Source organism: Ambystoma mexicanum, chromosome 13 (assembly GCF_040938575.1).
Source record: "Ambystoma mexicanum isolate Mex_15411 chromosome 13, UKY_AmexF1_1, whole genome shotgun sequence".
NCBI lineage: Eukaryota > Metazoa > Chordata > Amphibia > Caudata > Ambystomatidae > Ambystoma > Ambystoma mexicanum.
The window spans coordinates 719,271,639-719,288,541 of record NC_090938.1 but is presented as its reverse complement, the minus strand read 5'-3'; the positions used below and the strand labels follow the sequence as shown (position 1 = coordinate 719,288,541).

General features: G+C 48.1%; 1 protein-coding gene across 3 annotated transcripts in view; it reads left to right on the top strand.

Annotated features, from left to right (window-relative positions):
* LOC138521798 (E3 ubiquitin-protein ligase TRIM39-like) overlaps window positions 1–16,903 on the top strand; it is a 92,014-nt gene that overhangs the window by 32,379 nt on the left and 42,732 nt on the right. For all 3 annotated transcript variants that reach the window (XM_069634899.1, XM_069634898.1, XM_069634900.1), the window contains exon 5: window positions 11,147–11,250. In XM_069634899.1, coding sequence (XP_069491000.1) covers window positions 11,147–11,250 — 104 coding nt within the window. The remainder of the gene's footprint in view (window positions 1–11,146; window positions 11,251–16,903) is intronic.

Genomic DNA, 16,903 nt, shown 5'->3' with positions numbered 1-16,903 from the left:
GAACCAACATACCACTGGAATCAGAGACACTGCTGTCAGTACCACTGATGTTGACAGCACTTTCCTTTGGCCAGAGGTTCTACCAAATAGTCCTCTGCAGGCCGCTAAGTTATTTAGTGCCTCGTTAAGACTTTCCCTATTTTTAACATTTCCCTCTAGATAGTTAACTGGAAGTTAACTCTCCCTGTTGGTGTCCAAGAAAATGTCCCGGGCAAAGATCTGGGATTGACTTGGAAGAGAGAGGCATCTTTAAAGGCACCACTCTCATCCAAGGAGTTGTAATGTTCAATTCTACTCCTGTGGGTTTTATGTGTTTTTAGTGAGCATTTTTCATTTCTGATTTTATTTTCACCATTTCTTTGTATTGCAAAATATGGGGGAGACCCCCCACACCCCTGCTGCCCCATCGCTCCACGCTCGCTCCTACGGACCCCCAAGTCACATTGCCTTATCCAAACACACTCCCTGCATTTTGCAGTAAAAACAAATTTGTGAAAATCAGCAAATATAAAATACCACAATGAAAAATATAGGGTAGCAAGTCTCTGTACCCTCTTGTCAAGGGTCAACTTATGAAAAGTTGGCCAGGTCCAAAAGATGAAGTACTAGTTTCTCTTCTATGTCTTTAGTGGTTAAGCCTTGTATTCCACCTGCTCATGCGGGTGAGGCTGAGAACCCAAAGTCCTCCTGGACCATTTGAAACTTCTACTGGTGGGGGCGCTGTTATGCACGAGCAAGATGGCTGCTTGATCCAGGAGGTCTGCAGCCTGAGACCGCAACGCAGTGGCAGAAACACCCTTTCTGTGCACCATACGCGGCACAAACTGCTAATGGTAGATCTAAGGGATGTAGCTCCCTCCTCGCCGACTTTGAGACCTGCAGGTGCACCTGGATCGCGGCTGGCCTTTGTGTGCGTCCCGGGCTGCTGACGCGGCTCACGTGTCTGTATTGGGCCTGCCTGCAGCATTGTAGCAGGGGACCTGGACTGCGTGGGCTGCGAGGAGGGACCTGCAGCTGGGGGCGGGGGCGTCCACCTTCACCACTGTCACCCCTGACATACTCTCAATTTATTCCACAGGCCCCTTTAGACAGAGTGGAGCGGGACCAGGTGGAAGCCCTGCCTATTTATTTATTTATTTGAATTTATAAAGCGCCCAGCGACCCGCAGGCATTGTGGCGCTGTTACAGCAATTTACCTAATACAGTTAGGACAGATAGTTCATAGGCAGTAATACAGTAGTACATGTTCAACAGCAATGTTGAGCGGGTGTTGGAGTTGCGCAACACACCGGCTCCCTTCCCATGTTGCCGTTGCCCTCCGGCGTGCGGCCTGCAACTGGATCTGTTTTGGCAGCACCTGCAAATCATCACTCGCGGCAGCTCCAAGTGGGGGGCTGGAAGCGCTGAAGCGGGTGATTGACACTGGGGAGGAATGCAAGGTGCTGGGACAGACAGAGCCCTGGGACCTGATGGTCACCAACACCTGTCTGGTTTGGTGCCCGGGGCCCCGGCCCGGAGTGCTGGGACTGCACCAACTGTGAGCATTGGAGAAAGAAGCAGCATATCCCTGTGGGAGCGCCTGGACACATGGTGAATCTAGGCCCATATTAACACTGCCCTTTGCCGCCAGAGCTGGGAACTCTGTACATGCCACTGGAACCTTCTCTGGGCTGCGTTTTGTACCACTCCCCCCCCCCCCGGTGGGTGTGGATGACCGCTATGGCCGCCAGCCATAATCCTTGAGGCAGAACTATCCGGATAGGGAGCCAACCTTGTCCGGTGCCACTCACTGGGATCTGCACGCCACCATCCTGCTGGGCTCACTACGTGATGCGCGAACTATAAGGCATCCTGAGCTGGTTACTATGCAGTCCCCGTTATTGACACAGCTGCACTAAAACACCCTCACTGTGCACAAAGCTATCGGAAACATCAGGGGATCCATCCCTGGCGACGCGCTGCCTCCCCTGCTGACCCTGTACATAGCAGGCCCCAGCGCCCTCTGTCCTGACAGTGAGGTGGTGGGGGCAACACTTGTTTTGGGTGCAGGGGCCTGTGGTGCATCACGAGTGGCTGCCTGCTGACCCCGAAGACGACTGGGCCCCATGCACCTACGATCGACTAGCCGCTGCTTCCACTGCTGACTCAGCGCTCTTGCGCCCGGGGGGCGTACCGCCTACCCCTGCTAAAGACAGTGCGGTGAGTGACTACACACCCATGTGCCCTAATCCTTTACTCCTGAGATACTCACTGAGGTGCATATCCGCTCCCTTCCTGAACAAAAAGGCCAAATTCTACGTAGCAGTACTGGACCGTAGGGCTACGTGCCACATAACTGCTATCCCTATCCTGCACATTGGGGCGCATAGCCACAGGATCTGCTGCACCCGGGCTGTGCCTGTTGCTCCGGCGGGGTTGTGTTCTCTGCTGGCGCGGGGGCTGCGAACCCTTGGGGTCGGCCCCCTGACGACCTCCTGCGCTGTGGGCGGGTGGCCGGCAGGCTTGCAGGTGTCCCTACTACAGCTGGCCCACCCAGCGATCCGGGTGGGGCATACTACCCTGGACGTTGCACTCTCCATATCTGCACGACTCCCTAGACTCAAAGGCTCACGCCGGCGGTTGCTGCCCCACTCAGCCCATGTGCCCATCACCCTAACAGGAGGCGCTTGGACAAAGGAGGGGGCAAAAAACAAAGCTCCATAAATATGTTCACCAAAACTGCCAACAAAGAACCAGGAGAAACGGACGAGGCAGTGGCGGGGCCCTCTCCTTCTCACATTGGGGAGCCCACAGAGATGCAGCGGATGATGGACTTCATGTGTGAGGGGTTCACAACTCTCAACACCAATCTCGACGACATGTGCGGCACGATTAGTGCCATAAAGGCCCGCATGGAAAAAGACGATACCCGGGTAACTGAAGTTGAGGCCAGAGTCGGGCTAGCTGAAGACGACATCAACTCACTCAGGACTGACTTGACCGCACTCACCAAGCAGGTGTATATTGTCAGCAAGAAAAATTAAGATTTGGAATCCCGATCACGGCATAATAACATACACATAATTGGAATCCCAGAGGACAACATCACTGGCTCCATGAAGGACTATGTTGAGTGCACCCTTCTCTCCCTGCTCGAGGGCCCACAGCTCTCGCCTCAGTTTGCTATAGAACGTGCTCATTGTTCATTAACTGCAAAACCTAAGCCGGGGGCCCCTCCCTGCCCAATTATTGCCAGAGTCTTGAGTTACTGAGACAGGGATGCGTTACTGTGGGCTGCCAGAGCTAAGGGAGAGCTCATGTTGGGATCTAACAGAGTTCACCTGTACCTGGATTTCTCTGTCTCAGTGCAGCAAGAACGGAAATCCTTCATGGCGGTGAAAAAGAGACTGCGCAACCTGGGAGTCAAGTATGCTATGCTGTTCCCTGCCAAGTTGATAGTAGAACGCTCTGAGAAGGTTTACTTCACAATTCCTGAGGAAGCAATGAAATTCCTGGACCAACTCTTCCCTGGGGGATTCTGCTTATCCTCTCACTACACTAGTGACTGATCCGACTGGGCGTTGCTTTAGTACCAACGCAGGACTTACTATGAGTATCTCTGCACTGGGTCCCCAGTGCCAACTACTGTTTCCCCCATGCAACGGTTCTAACTCTATACTACTGTGCATTCTATACTCGCGACTCTTTACCCTGCTGTGTTGCGGACCGGGCTGCATGACGCGAACAGCCACCCCATGCTAAGTTGCGAATGTTGTTGTTATAACAGTTATGGGGTTTTCAGCCCCCTGATTGGGAGGAGGGTGTGGGGGGTGGGGGGTGGAAGGGTAAAAGGAAAACACTTGACGGGTGCGATAGGGCTATCAGCAAACTATCACTTCCTAGAATTTTTTTGACACAGTGCCGAACACTGGCCTGAATGGGGTAAATTACTTACCACTTACAATGGCCAAATGGCGGCTGATACACTGAGATGCTTGAGTTGGAACATTAGAGGTCTGGGGAACCACAGCAAGATGCGGATGCTACAGCTGTATGCTGAACAACACAAGGCTTGAATCCTCTTTCTGCAAGAAACACATGCTATAGTGGCGGGCTGCGATACATTAACTAAAAGCTGGGTGTAACAGCGCTTTTATATACAGTACTCTACCCAAAGCCGAGTAGTCCTGATCCTTATTCACAAATCGTTACAATATGCACCCAAGGCCACACGGGTCGACCCCCTTGGGCGTTATGTGTTGACGCATGGCGTGCTATCTGACCTGGAGGTGGTGATGCTTAATATCTACAGGCCCAACATAGATGATCCTGACTTCTATATTCATGTTGCAGACTTGCTGGCAATGTACCCTCTAGTTCCTGTCCTGTGAGGCGTGGACTTCAATAACATTATAGACCTCAACCTGGACAGAACCGGAAATAAGGCCAAGCAGCTGACTAGAGCCGCCCGGACCATACTTGAGAGACAGAATGGACTGGGGGTAGAGGACGCCTGGAGACTGCTACATCCCCAGACTCGCGGATACACGTTTTACTTAACAGTACACGATTTTCATTCTAGAATTGATCAGTGGCTCGTATCTGGGACACTAATAAAATTGATGATAGAAGCAGACCTACTCCCCAGGACATACTCAGATCATTCCCTGATCACCCTGATGATGGCATGGGGTGAGCAATAGTCCCCCGTGACGCCCCTGGAGGCTCAAGCCCCAGGCGCTATTATATTCTGTATTTCGAGCCGAGCTAGAGGAATGTGTGGAAGACTATTTTAAAATAAACACAGGCACGGTGAACTCCCTGGCTATCCTCTGGGATGCCTTTAAAGCTTATATCCGTGGTATGGCCCTTTCCAAAGAATCTGGGATTCTCAGGGCGATACGCCGCAATATACTAAATAGTGAGGCAACCCTTAAGCCACTCGAAACACAATATACTACAGACCCCACCTCCACTACACTAGGCGAAATAAAAGAAGCCCTGGACAGCTTCAGGGACCATGCTGAGAGGGAACGGAAGTTCCTCGACAACCCAGTAATAGCAAGACAATATGGCGAAGGGGAACGCCCGGGTAGGCTGCTGGCTAGGGTGGTGCGACAGGAGGAGGGTGGGAATCACATTCCCTTCAAGATCCTGATGGGGTTTTGGTCCACACAGAACTGGGTGTAAACGAGGTATTCTGCTCCTTTTATGCGGCGCTCTTCGCCAAAAATGATGATGCATCCAGCTCGGATATAGACAAATTCTTGGAATGATTGCCGCTGTCTGTACTTTCCAATGAGACTACAGAGGTCCTTGACAGACCGATTGAGTTGTCGGGAAATAGAGCTTGCTATCGAGGCATTGCCCTCCGGTAAGGCCCCAGGCCTGGATGGCTCACCACGGATTTGTATAAATGCTATAAGTCACTCCTCACGCCTCAGCTGTCTGCCCTATGGCGTGAGGCCTGTGCGAAGGGAGAGCTGCCCCCCACACTCAGGGAAGCAGTGATTACTGTACTTCTTAAACCCGGTAAGCCAGCTACGCATTGTGGTTCATATCGCCCCCTGTCACTTATCAATAGTGATGTTAACATATTTGCAAAGGTGCTTGCCCTTCGGCTTGCTCCCTATATGACACATATCATACATGCAGACCAGTCCGGATTTGTTCCCGGATGCTCCACAGCTCTCAAACTTAGGCGGCTATTTAACATCCTGGCCCAAATTGATCCCAGTGTGGAGGCAGTTGCTGCTATACTGGACGTGCAGAAGGTTTTTGATTCGGTGTCCTGGTGGTTTCTTCGGGCAGTGCTCGACAAATCCCACTTTGGCCCCTGCTTCATCTCGTGGATACGGTTACTTTACACAAAGCCGAGGGCCAGCGTTTGTACCAACGGTCGACTCTCTTCACCATTTGATATTTGCAGGGGGACCAGAAAAGGATTTTTGCAGTAGTCATGGAGCCTTTAGCCGATCTGATGCAACAGAAACATGCGCACAGGGGGATACGCCTTACTGGCACCCCCAAGATCATCTCGCTGTATGCAGATGACGCATTACTTTATATCAGGGATCCTGAGCGGACCCTCGCTCCCATCATGTGCGATGTCCTCCACTTCGGACTTGTGTCCGGGCTGCGGGTCAACTGTGCCAAGTCCAAACTGGTCCCCCTGACAGATTCTACTGCAGCCCCAACTGACTTCACAGGGTTTGCTTGGTCTCCTACCGAAACCAAGTATCTGGGGATTATAAGTACGAGGAAGCTCAAAACCTTGGATCCTATTTACGGCAGCTCAAGCCGAAGCCTTGCACTTGGGCTAAACTGCCCATAACCCTCAGGAGCAAGGTGTCCCTCCTTAAAAATAATACTACCACAATTACTGTACCGTTTTCTAAATGTCCCAATTTGGTCTGGTACCTTGCTGTTCGATGAGCTGAGATCGGAGATAAACAGATTCCTGTGGCATTCCGGAGCGGTTAGACTAAAATCGGCCACACTCACGAGACCATATAACCAGGGTGGTCTAGCGGGCCCAGCCTTTGAGAAATACTAGATGGCAGCCCAGGCCCAATACGCAGCGTACTGGTTCGCTGTTGATCCCCCACTTCCACACGTAAAAATCGAGCGACATGCGGACCCCGGGACCTTCGCTCCTTGGTACTAGCCCCACTGTGGAAAGGAATCTAAGTGATTTTACCAAACCCAAAGGTTCATTCGGCTGATGGCTACTCTGTTCTCTAGGCGACATGTTCGAAATGGGCTCCTTCGTTCCGTGGGCTGATCTACCTAAACGTCCAGGTGTGCAGTCCTCCCAATGGCTGCAGTATGCAGGGCTCTGCCGCGCAGTCAAGAAGACATGAAGGATTTCCCCTCACCACCCCCGGACGAACCACTTTTAGCACTAATAGCGGGAAGTGTAGTACCTACTGGGATAGTATCCAGACTATACAAGCTGCTTCAGGAAAGGATTAATAAACCGCTTTCTAAGCTCCGCGAGACATGGGGAAGGGAATTGGGTACCGACATCACTGACGAAGGCTGGGAGGCTATGTGCATGCGAACTCGGGAGGGTTCTCTGAATGCTAGGTTCCGCCTGATCCAATTCAAGGTGCTACATAGATTCCACTACACCCCAGCTAGACTACACATCATGTCCCATGATCACACTCTCCACTGCCCCAGGTGCCACATGGACGACGCAGGCAACTTCCACATGATTTGGAACTGCCCCAGAATCATGGGGTATTGGGGTGGTGGTTTGCACTGCTGTATCTGCTATGCTAGATTGCACAATTGATCCGAATCCTACGAACTGCCTGTTCCATGAGTGTTCAACACTTCAGGGAGTCTGTCGTAAACTGGCTAGCCTGTGCATGATCCTTGCGGTGCGCTGTATACTGCTGCTGTGGCTTAGGCCAGCTAGTCCCACCATCGAACAATGGCTCCACGATGTAACCTGGGCATCAGAAAATGAGGAACGCTGAATCTCCCTGCAACCAACCTGCTGCAAACCCCCAGACATCTGGCCCCCTTTCCGAGGGTACCTGCAAACAATCACCACTGACGGACCGGTTGCCATTATATTAAAAAAAGACAGTCACAAGGGGGCACGGATGGGGAGTGTTCAAACAGTTAGGATGCATGCTGAGCAGTCGAAAAGCAGAGCTTCAGGGTATTGAACTCTGAAAACTGCATGTGTTAGTTTGAACTCTGAAAACTGCATGTGTTAGTTTCACATTTGTTACCTCATGATAAGCGCCACACAGCGGTAATGTACTGTAACATAATTGTGAATGAGACCACTTCTAAATTCATGTAACCTTGTATAATGCTACCGATATGATTGCCCGTTCTGCCTTGTCAAGCATTTAATAAATAAAGTTTAAAAAAAAAAAGAAACTTCTACTGAGGGTTCTGCAGACCTATTAGAGGTTCAGAAGGATCAGGTCTTATGAGGGGCTTTGGGGACAGACCCCCTCTCCCAATAGAAAGACAATTCCTAAGGGTAGCTGTTGGACCTATAGTCAGCGAAGACTGGCTAACAAGAAAGATAGTCAGGGAATCCCAAAAGGTACTTTACCTTTACTGGGAGTTTAACCAACTACTAACCAAGTGACTTTCCCCATAAGGGATCAGTTCCCAGTGGTTATAGTCTGGGGAGCGCGCGTGTGAAGATAGAATTCCTATTTTTGGGGATTTTAGGGCCACATTTATGGGCCCATCAACGTTTTGTTTTTTCCCTTCACTTTTCTGAACTTTTACTTCTTTTTGGTGACCAGAGGGTCTTCTCTTGACGTCCCCCTGCCATTACGACCCTTTTACCGTATTTAAGGTATATGGTATTGGGTCACACTAAGGGGCTCAGTCCTAGGGGTTCCTCTCAGACACCCCATGTTTGCTGTAGGGTGATTCTGTCACCCTTCAAGGGTTGAGGGAGGTGGTTGGTGGCAGTTGTACTTTATTTCTGTTTTCAGCCAGGGTGAAAGACATTTGACCTCATTGGATCGCCCAATGTACCTTTTTGGTAGCCATTGGTGCACCAGTAAATTTGTTCTAAAATCTGCTCTTGGCCATTTTGTAATTTAGGGCTCCTTTTGTTCGGGGCAACCATGAGGTGGCTTTAAAATGTCTATTCTGACCATGTATGCTCTTTTTGAGACTACAATGGCAGCCCCCATATTGGTTTATACTTGTGTTGGCCAGTCTAAGTACCCAACCTCTCCCTCGCAGTTCCTGTTGAGGTGGTTTCGGTTAAGGGGCAGTCGTACTGATTAACCATAATGGTTGGTCATCTGACACTTAGCCCCCATGAGCCCTCTAGTGATTGGCCCTGTCATGTCCCTGTTTCTCCCTTAGTTTCCATTTCTGTTGGAGGAAACCGGTATGCTGACTTGCTTACTGAGATTTTACCTCTGATTCCTGTTGTTTTTGCCACTTTAAAGCCTCTACTTGGCCATACTGGCAGGTTACAGTGGCTTGGCCATATCCTGGTTTGGGTTGTTTTGGCTCTGGAGTTTGAGCTTCCTGAAGTCTCCCCTGTCTCGCATATACTGGGTCGACGCCTCCACACTGGAACCGTTATTTGTGCCATTTGCCACTACCACCAGTCGTTTAGTGCTAGAATCTACACTTGGCTGTGTCACTGCTGCCATCCAGAAGTGGCGTGATGCCTCAACCCCCTTCCAGATCTTAAGCTTGGGACGTCTGAGGGTGCCTCCATCCATTATCCCTGTCCTGCGATCGTTTGCTGCTGGGCTGCCTTCATCTTTTGTCCACCGAGCCTCCAGGAGCCTTCTTTACAGGTTCCTTCACCTTCCTTGCCGAAATCTCCAATGCAGGCTTGAAGGTCGACACCGTGGGAAGGGCCTTTGTTGCTGTCCTGGGTTTCCCTGGTTTTGGCTGTGTGAAGGTGTAAATCCCTGGGTGCCCGATCCTGTAAACCACGCCTGGGAATGAAACCCTGTACTTATCACAGTAATGCAAGCACTAACCTGTGTGAGGTCACAGCAGCAGCCAGAGTGAGAGGAAATAGCCCAAGGAATATCCAAACACCTGGCAGTAACAGGGTTTCTTTTGCTGGGCCTTTTCTCCTATCCTCTACCTACATGTGCTAGGTGCTGACCACCAGGTCCAGGGCCTTCACATATACCGGGGGTAGGGTGTGTCTGTAGGAGACTGTGCTGAATTGTGCAGGCCCATAGGGGTCTTTTTACCTGCTTGTTGGTTTTGTGGTTCCCTTGTAGTCCACCCCCTGTTAATGTAGACTCGGTGCCCACCTGTGGCAGTGGACTCGCATCTAGACAGTGGGGTGTGAGGAGAGTCCTTTTTTAGGCATTTACTGGTTGCTTTATAATATTCTGGGTATCGTGTTAATACATTAAGTATTATACATTAAGTACTTATTTTACCTGACGTATTTCTATGTGTGACTTAATAAAGTATATATAATTTGTTCAATATATCAGTGTAGTGTATTTTCTAGAGATGTGTGTGTGGACTAATTGTACCTTTGTGTCGATCCCTGACTGAGAGTAAAGCCTTGCCCCTCTGTACGCGTTACCTACCTTAAAGAGAGATTTAGCTTCCCTTTCTTATCAGGTGTGCTAGCCCCTCATTAAGGTCAGTGGTTGTAGTGCCCTAAACAGGAGGGGCCTTAAAAGGTACATGTCCTTTTTTGAAGGCCTTCTGCCCTATTCCTTTCTATGGGCATAAAGTCCCCTCCTGCAGTTACCTGCACCTGACTTATGCTGGTGGAACCGGAGTCTAGGCATCTCTCACAGGGTCCCCCTGGAGCACTGGGGTAGGCAGCTGCCCCTTCCCTTCAAAGCAACAATGACTTTGCTTTATTACACATTCTAGTGCTGACTCTAGGACTGCCCCTTGTATCGAGCCTCTTTCTTCCCTACTGGGGCACTGCGAGCACTGCTACAAAGTATCCAAGAACTGGGCGACCTGCCTTTGACCTTTGAATACTTTTTTTCTATTAATTCTAGAATATGGGCTGGATTTCCTTTTATGTGTTGGTGTGCCTTATGAACCTATAAGGCCTTTGTAAGAATTGGACTACCCCTCCCCTGCTTTTGCTAATTGTTGAACCCATTACTTGAACGGAATTCTAAAGTGGGGTGTATTCCAATTTTGGGCACCTACCTGTGGTTTGCATATGTGTAGACATTTTGTCTTACTTATCATGTAGTGTCTTTTACTTATGCATATGTGTTGTTAATAAGTAGATGTCGTTTTGTACTTGCTTGAGTGGACATTTTATTACTTGTTAATTGTACTTTACACCAAACCACTGATGGCAATATCCAAACTGCTAATCCCTCGGGTATCATTTCTATATCACTGTATAGATTCCCCAGCCCACCCTCTCCTCCCTGGGGTCTCCCCTTCAGAATGTGTGTCACAGTTCTGGTTCCTCTGCCCATCCTCTCACCGCTGCCTGTCTCTTGTTCCTCATTTATGAGTGGTGCTCTCCACCCATCTGCTTTACGGGGATGCGCTTCCCCTTCCTTTCATGTTTAGTAATTTAGAGCCTTCCTCTTCCATCTTTAGTAATGGGGTCTCTTTTTTCTCCCCTTATCTTACCGTTGAGACCCCCTTTCTCTTACTTTTTTCTGGAGGCCGATGGTTATATACAGTATCTTTCTATAATTCTCAGGTGCAGTGCAGCGAAGGCCCTGAAGCCCCAGGAAGATGCCCCTGGAATGGAGATGACGCTGCAGAGCATCAGACGCCATGCCCAGCTGCTCGCAGAATTACAAGGTAGATATAAGGCCAGGCCCATCCAAGAGATGATAGTGGTTGGAAAGGATTATCCAACCATCTCACTGCACTTATTACATTGAAATACATGTAAATGCACACATCTCAATGAGGAACAGATCTGCCTGTATTCTTGTACTTGCATATTTAAAACCCTACAATACCAGGCAATGGAGCGCATCACAGTGTTTGAGTCGGGGGGGGGGGCGGGGCTGGCTTTTTGGTGGGCGAGAGGCGCATCATCTGACCGCTATTACCTGGTGCACCGAGTTTTTAGAGAAACCCTTAAATATCAAGGTATTCAGTTCTTTTCATCCACTGCAGGCATAATGGTGCTGCGCGGAGGTGGGTTGGGACGGCGTTCCACAGTGGCGATAGGTCTTTTTCTGTTACCCGCCCCCTGTTTTATCTTTCCTTTTCAACATTTGTTTGTTTCCAGTCTTGCAATGATGTGGCTTCTAGAATTGCTCTGGCCTCCCTACTGTTGTGGCTAGGTACGGTTGTGACTGGGTTGCCTAGCCTTGGATGTTATAAAGTCTATTTTAAAGATTATTCGGGCAGGTATCAAGGTTGGGGGAAATGTGGTCAAACTGTTTGACGCTGATGATTTGTGTGGTGTGAGGGTTGAGGGTCAGAGAGGAGTTGGTTTCCACTTCCAGGTGTGCTTGAACTTGGGATTACTGCAGGCCTGAAATCCGAGGCTGGCCAGAAAGGTTTGGTTTTGTGCAGTCATGCCAATTGGTACCAAGCTGTCAGGGCATTTTTGTCACTCGGATAGCTTCAGCGTGAACCCTTCGAGGTTCATGGTAGCGAGCCAAGATCGGATGAGCCTGCGATCGGATGAGTGTTTGATTGGATGAGTCATGTTTGGATGAGTCATGTTTGGATGAGTGTTTGATTGGATGAGCCATAATTGGATGAATCATGATTGGCTCAGCCATGATCGGATGAGTGGTTGATTGGTGGGGTTCCGGAGAAGCAAAACCATGTTTTGAATGGGGTTGATGGTAAGAAATGAACTGGTCATCCGTGACTGGATGAACAAACTAAATACATATACATTTCACTGATAATGCACTAGTTGAGCTAAACTCATCAAATTTAGCGAAATAAATAGTGGTGTGAAAAAAGATGAATTGTAACATTAATCTCTAAATATGTAACTGGCAGTAAGTCAGAATAACTCATAAAAAAGTGTAAATGGAAGGATCAAAACAAATCATTAAAGAAGGGGAGGGGGAAAAGTTAGAAGGTGTCAGGATTAATCAGGTGAGTACAAAGGCAGCGAATATGGCAAGGGAAATGTGCACAAAATCGCACAGTGAATAACCTTGAATCAAACAACGTGCACACAAGAACCACGACTCATAATACTAAAACCCAGGAGTGCAGATAGAGTGAAACAAAAATACCTATATATGAAAAGGGATGTGGGGTAAGCACTTAGAACCTCCTTATGACTGAAAGGAAAGTCGGCAAACTCCTTACCCACTATGCTCTTACAGATACTGACAGCGCTAAGCCCACGTAGAGGGCAAGCAAGGACAGGATCTGTGTGCTGACACTCTGGATGATACTGAATAAGGAACTTAGAAACAGTACTCATGAGGACCAGAAAGACCACTTGAATGTCAGTAAACCCACGAACCCAGTTGATCAAACAAGGACCCAGAAGGCTATAACAGCAATGGGTGGAGGATAACTAAATACCTAAGACCTAAGTCAAGGAGCAAGTAGGAATTGTGATTAAAGAAATAGTGAGGAAAACAAAAGGCATTCACACAGGGACTAGTTACTACAGCACCCCACACCTAAATAATCAAATGGGAAATAAATGCAGAAGTGAAATGGAAAACATGGCATGGATCCCAATAGGAAGTAAGGATCAGGAGCAGGGAAAATGATATCACAAAAGGAAACCTTACCCACCCATCCAAGGAGAAAAGGCAGGAAACTAAATCTAAAAAAGGAAAGACTAATGCATCAAGTTTTTTAGTAGCAAAGGACAGCATCAAAGAAATAGAAAACACAGGCAAATTGGGCTGCATCAAAGGGTAAAGCACAGAGAAAGGCTGCCTGCAGACAGAGGAAGACAGAAAGGGAAATCCAGAAAGCAGAAATCAATTTAGCACATGAATCCGAAATCCAGGGCGGAGGAACAAGAAACAGGAGCTAGGAACTAGGCACAAAAGCTAGGAACAAGGGACTAGTCACAACAGGAACACTGCAACGATGACCAGCGCTGGACTGAAGTAAACTGAGGCTTTTAAAGCTGCTTAACGAGCACACCCTTCAGGTGTGCCGCCTGCTGCACCTGCAGCCACAGGTGTTGCCTATCCTCCACCCAACCTTGTCCTGCAAGGGAGGAGGTGAAGCAGTGAGCCAGGCATTCTGGGAAGCATAGTCATTTGAGTAAAGTAGCATGCTGGCTGCCAAAAACCTGGAATGGATCCGGAAGGGAAGTAACTTGGAAAATAAGGTTTTAGCGCTCCCAATTCATCACAGCACTGTAGCATTAGGTTCGGAGGAAATGTCCAGTAGGGAATAAACCCCAAAACATGCCCCCAAGTGGCGGGAACGGGAGCGAAGGGAGCGAGTCGTGACAGAAGGGGACAATAAAAGGAGAACCAATCTTCTACCATTTTACTTTAGAGAAGGGAGGAATACAACATTAAAAAACATTATAATACAGAAAAATAATTCAAAAGGGTGTTAATATTAAAAGGAGATATGCCCAAAAGGAGCTGAAAAAATACATTCTTATTTAGGTCAGAAGTATTGTGGTGAAAAGACAGATCTGATAGAACATGTGTGACTTGGACCCTCCTATTCCTACAGTGGAAACTGAACTGGACGGCAGCCGTGACTGCAAGGGCTGTTGCCGTCCTGTACCATTTGTTGGAGGTCGTAATGACGGATGTACATATGTTGTTAGTGTACTTTTAGTAGTTTTGCTTACCTGTGATTTTCCATTGATAAGAGTTGGTTCGAGGCCTTTTAAATATTACTGTATTTGTATACATTCTGCCTAACTTGATTTATTAGAGTGCTCTGTGTGTGCTTCACTGAACCCTTCACCACTAAGTCTAAGCCTTACTGCCCAGTCACTCTACCTTGATAGAGTCAGAGTAGACATTAGTGTCGTCCTGTTCACCAGAATACGGTGACCTCTCAGAATCTGGCACCAGGGCTGATTCTGAAAATCCATCTTTACAGCCTCAGTAGACTATGCTTCCTGATTAGAGTAGATAGAACTACAAAAGGCCAATAAAGACATTATGTATATCCTGAGGGCAGTACAAAAAGGACCCCCTCGGAGTCTGAATAGTTTGAATACAGGTCTGACCGTCCACGTGAAACAACAGTCTGGCCAACTATGTCCCAGAAATATCAGCTTCCCCAGACTTCTGAACTCATTCCGGCTTAATGATAATTTAACATCACGGTCGCCTAGTGCCAAAGTTTAGTATTAACCGCTGTGAGAGGTCAGAAATGCGAGGCAGGCAACTCTTTGATAATTGTTCAAAATATGCCATTTTATTAAAGTATAAATAATATTAAATGCCTCACTGTCACTACTCTGTCACTACTCTGCTGGGGATTTCCCTGCCTAACCAAAGCTAAAGGGAAACTCTCTAACACAGGATATCTTCCCTCACACTAAACATTATATGGTGTTTCAAATAGAGAGGGGCGCCTGCTACCTTTTTTGTATTTTTGGAAGGAACTTTGGGTTGGTCAGCCTAGGTTACCTGGGGGCAACCAGACGTGGACTCCCTGCTCACTGTGCTCAGAGAGGCACAGCTCCACCTCACTGATGAGGCCCAACAAGGCTGAAACACGTGTATGGGGTTGCTGTTGGTACTCTTGTTCAGAAGGGAAATGCCATAGCATTTTGGTGCTGGACTGTCCATGTGGGCGGGACAAAGATTGATATGCAAATAGTTATTTCCCATCTGTGAAAGGTACAGTGAGCAAAAAGCAGATAGCTGCGAACTCTCAAAGTGGTTAAAAACCACTGAACAGGTTATCATGCCGTGTTCTTTTTCCAGAGAGGGGCGCCTTCTACCTTTTTTGTATTTGTGTTTCAAATGGCATCAGCAACATTCCCAGTTTATTGATAACCTCTCATAACCTGGGTGAGTTCCCTTCCCCGGGATTCACAGTGAATTCTGCTTCAAGGTTCAACAAAAGAAAGAAACAAGGAAATCCTTGTAGATGGAATAGTCTCAGGGTAATGCTTGATGTCTCAAAGTCAAAGTAATGTTTTGTAAACCAAAGTTCCAATAATAGCAATTATTTTCTCCTTGGTGCAATATGGACTTCCCACTTCCTCAGAACAGCAACAATGGTGTTCCCAGCCGCCGCAATGCTTTGCCACCACTTCCGGTAGTCAAGGAGCTTGCCACAGTTCAAAAGAAATGCCACTTCTACAACTGTCAGTGAAACAGTTCTTGGTTAGCAATCAATATGTCATCAGTCACAAGATTAGGATTCACAGTAGGTATATTTGTCAGGATGACTCACGTTGCTGCTGCTTCCACTTCAACAATTTCACTTCTGCTCAAGCTTCCCATGAGAGCATTCTCCTTTGTCTCATAGAACTTTACTTCATTTGGGCTTTTGAAATGTTGCATCTATTGACACTTAAATATACCACCGCAGTCTCGGTGTTTTGGAATACCACCAAAGCTTCAGTACTTCAAATCCAAAACAGGTTTTTAGTTCTGACAAGATTTAGGTTAAGGCACCTCAGCACCCTCCAACAGGCAAGGCACTCTTCCTCTGAGTATCTCTTCAAAAGGGGCAGCTTCATGGCTTCTCTTGTCTGTCTCAACTTCAAATAGTATTCTTCAACAAGCAATCTAGATTGTATCAACTTCAGATGAACAGCAGGTTTCCCTTCCCCAACTTTGCCTTCATATCTCTGCCAACTGTTAGCCAAAATAATTACCCAGAAGCCTTGGTGCCACTCTCTTGGCTCCAGGTAATGCTGGCACACTTGTATCTTAAGCAACGGTAAACTTTCTACAGAATCACAGTCTTAGTTAAATGGTTTTCTGGCTTTAAGAAAAGCTGCTTTCGGGCTTAATATGGGAATGCTCTTTGCTTGGCTTTTGGTAGCATTTGCTCTTCACGCAAGCGAAAAGAGAAATTACTGATCACACGCAAGTGCTACTTTCTCAATGTTCCATTGTCAAAAGTTTAATGAACAACTTCAGCTCGCTTTAGCCTACACGTGAGTGAAGATGGGGCTGGATACTGTCGCTGATAGTGCTCGTGCAAGGAAGCAGAACGGCAGTTTTGACTCACTGTCTTCTGTAATCCTTGTTCTGTGGGTTGCACAACTTCCACGACTTCGGGCACAACCTCTACTGCTTCTGGCTTCACAGGGACCCACACCCTTCCTTGTTGAAGGTGTTTCTGGTGCGGCCAGTCGACAAAGGAGCCTGTTGCCTGCAGCTCCTTGCCTTGGTCTCTGACACACCGCTGGTACAGCAATCTTTACAATCAGGCTCACATGGGGAAAGGCAGCCTTCCTGCACGCCTTCCACAGCACAGCCTCTGCAACTCAGAGTTTGGGGGAACAGGACCCTCACAGAACAAGCAGGTGAAATCTGCTGTATCAATGTTCCGGCGTCCCTTTGTTCTC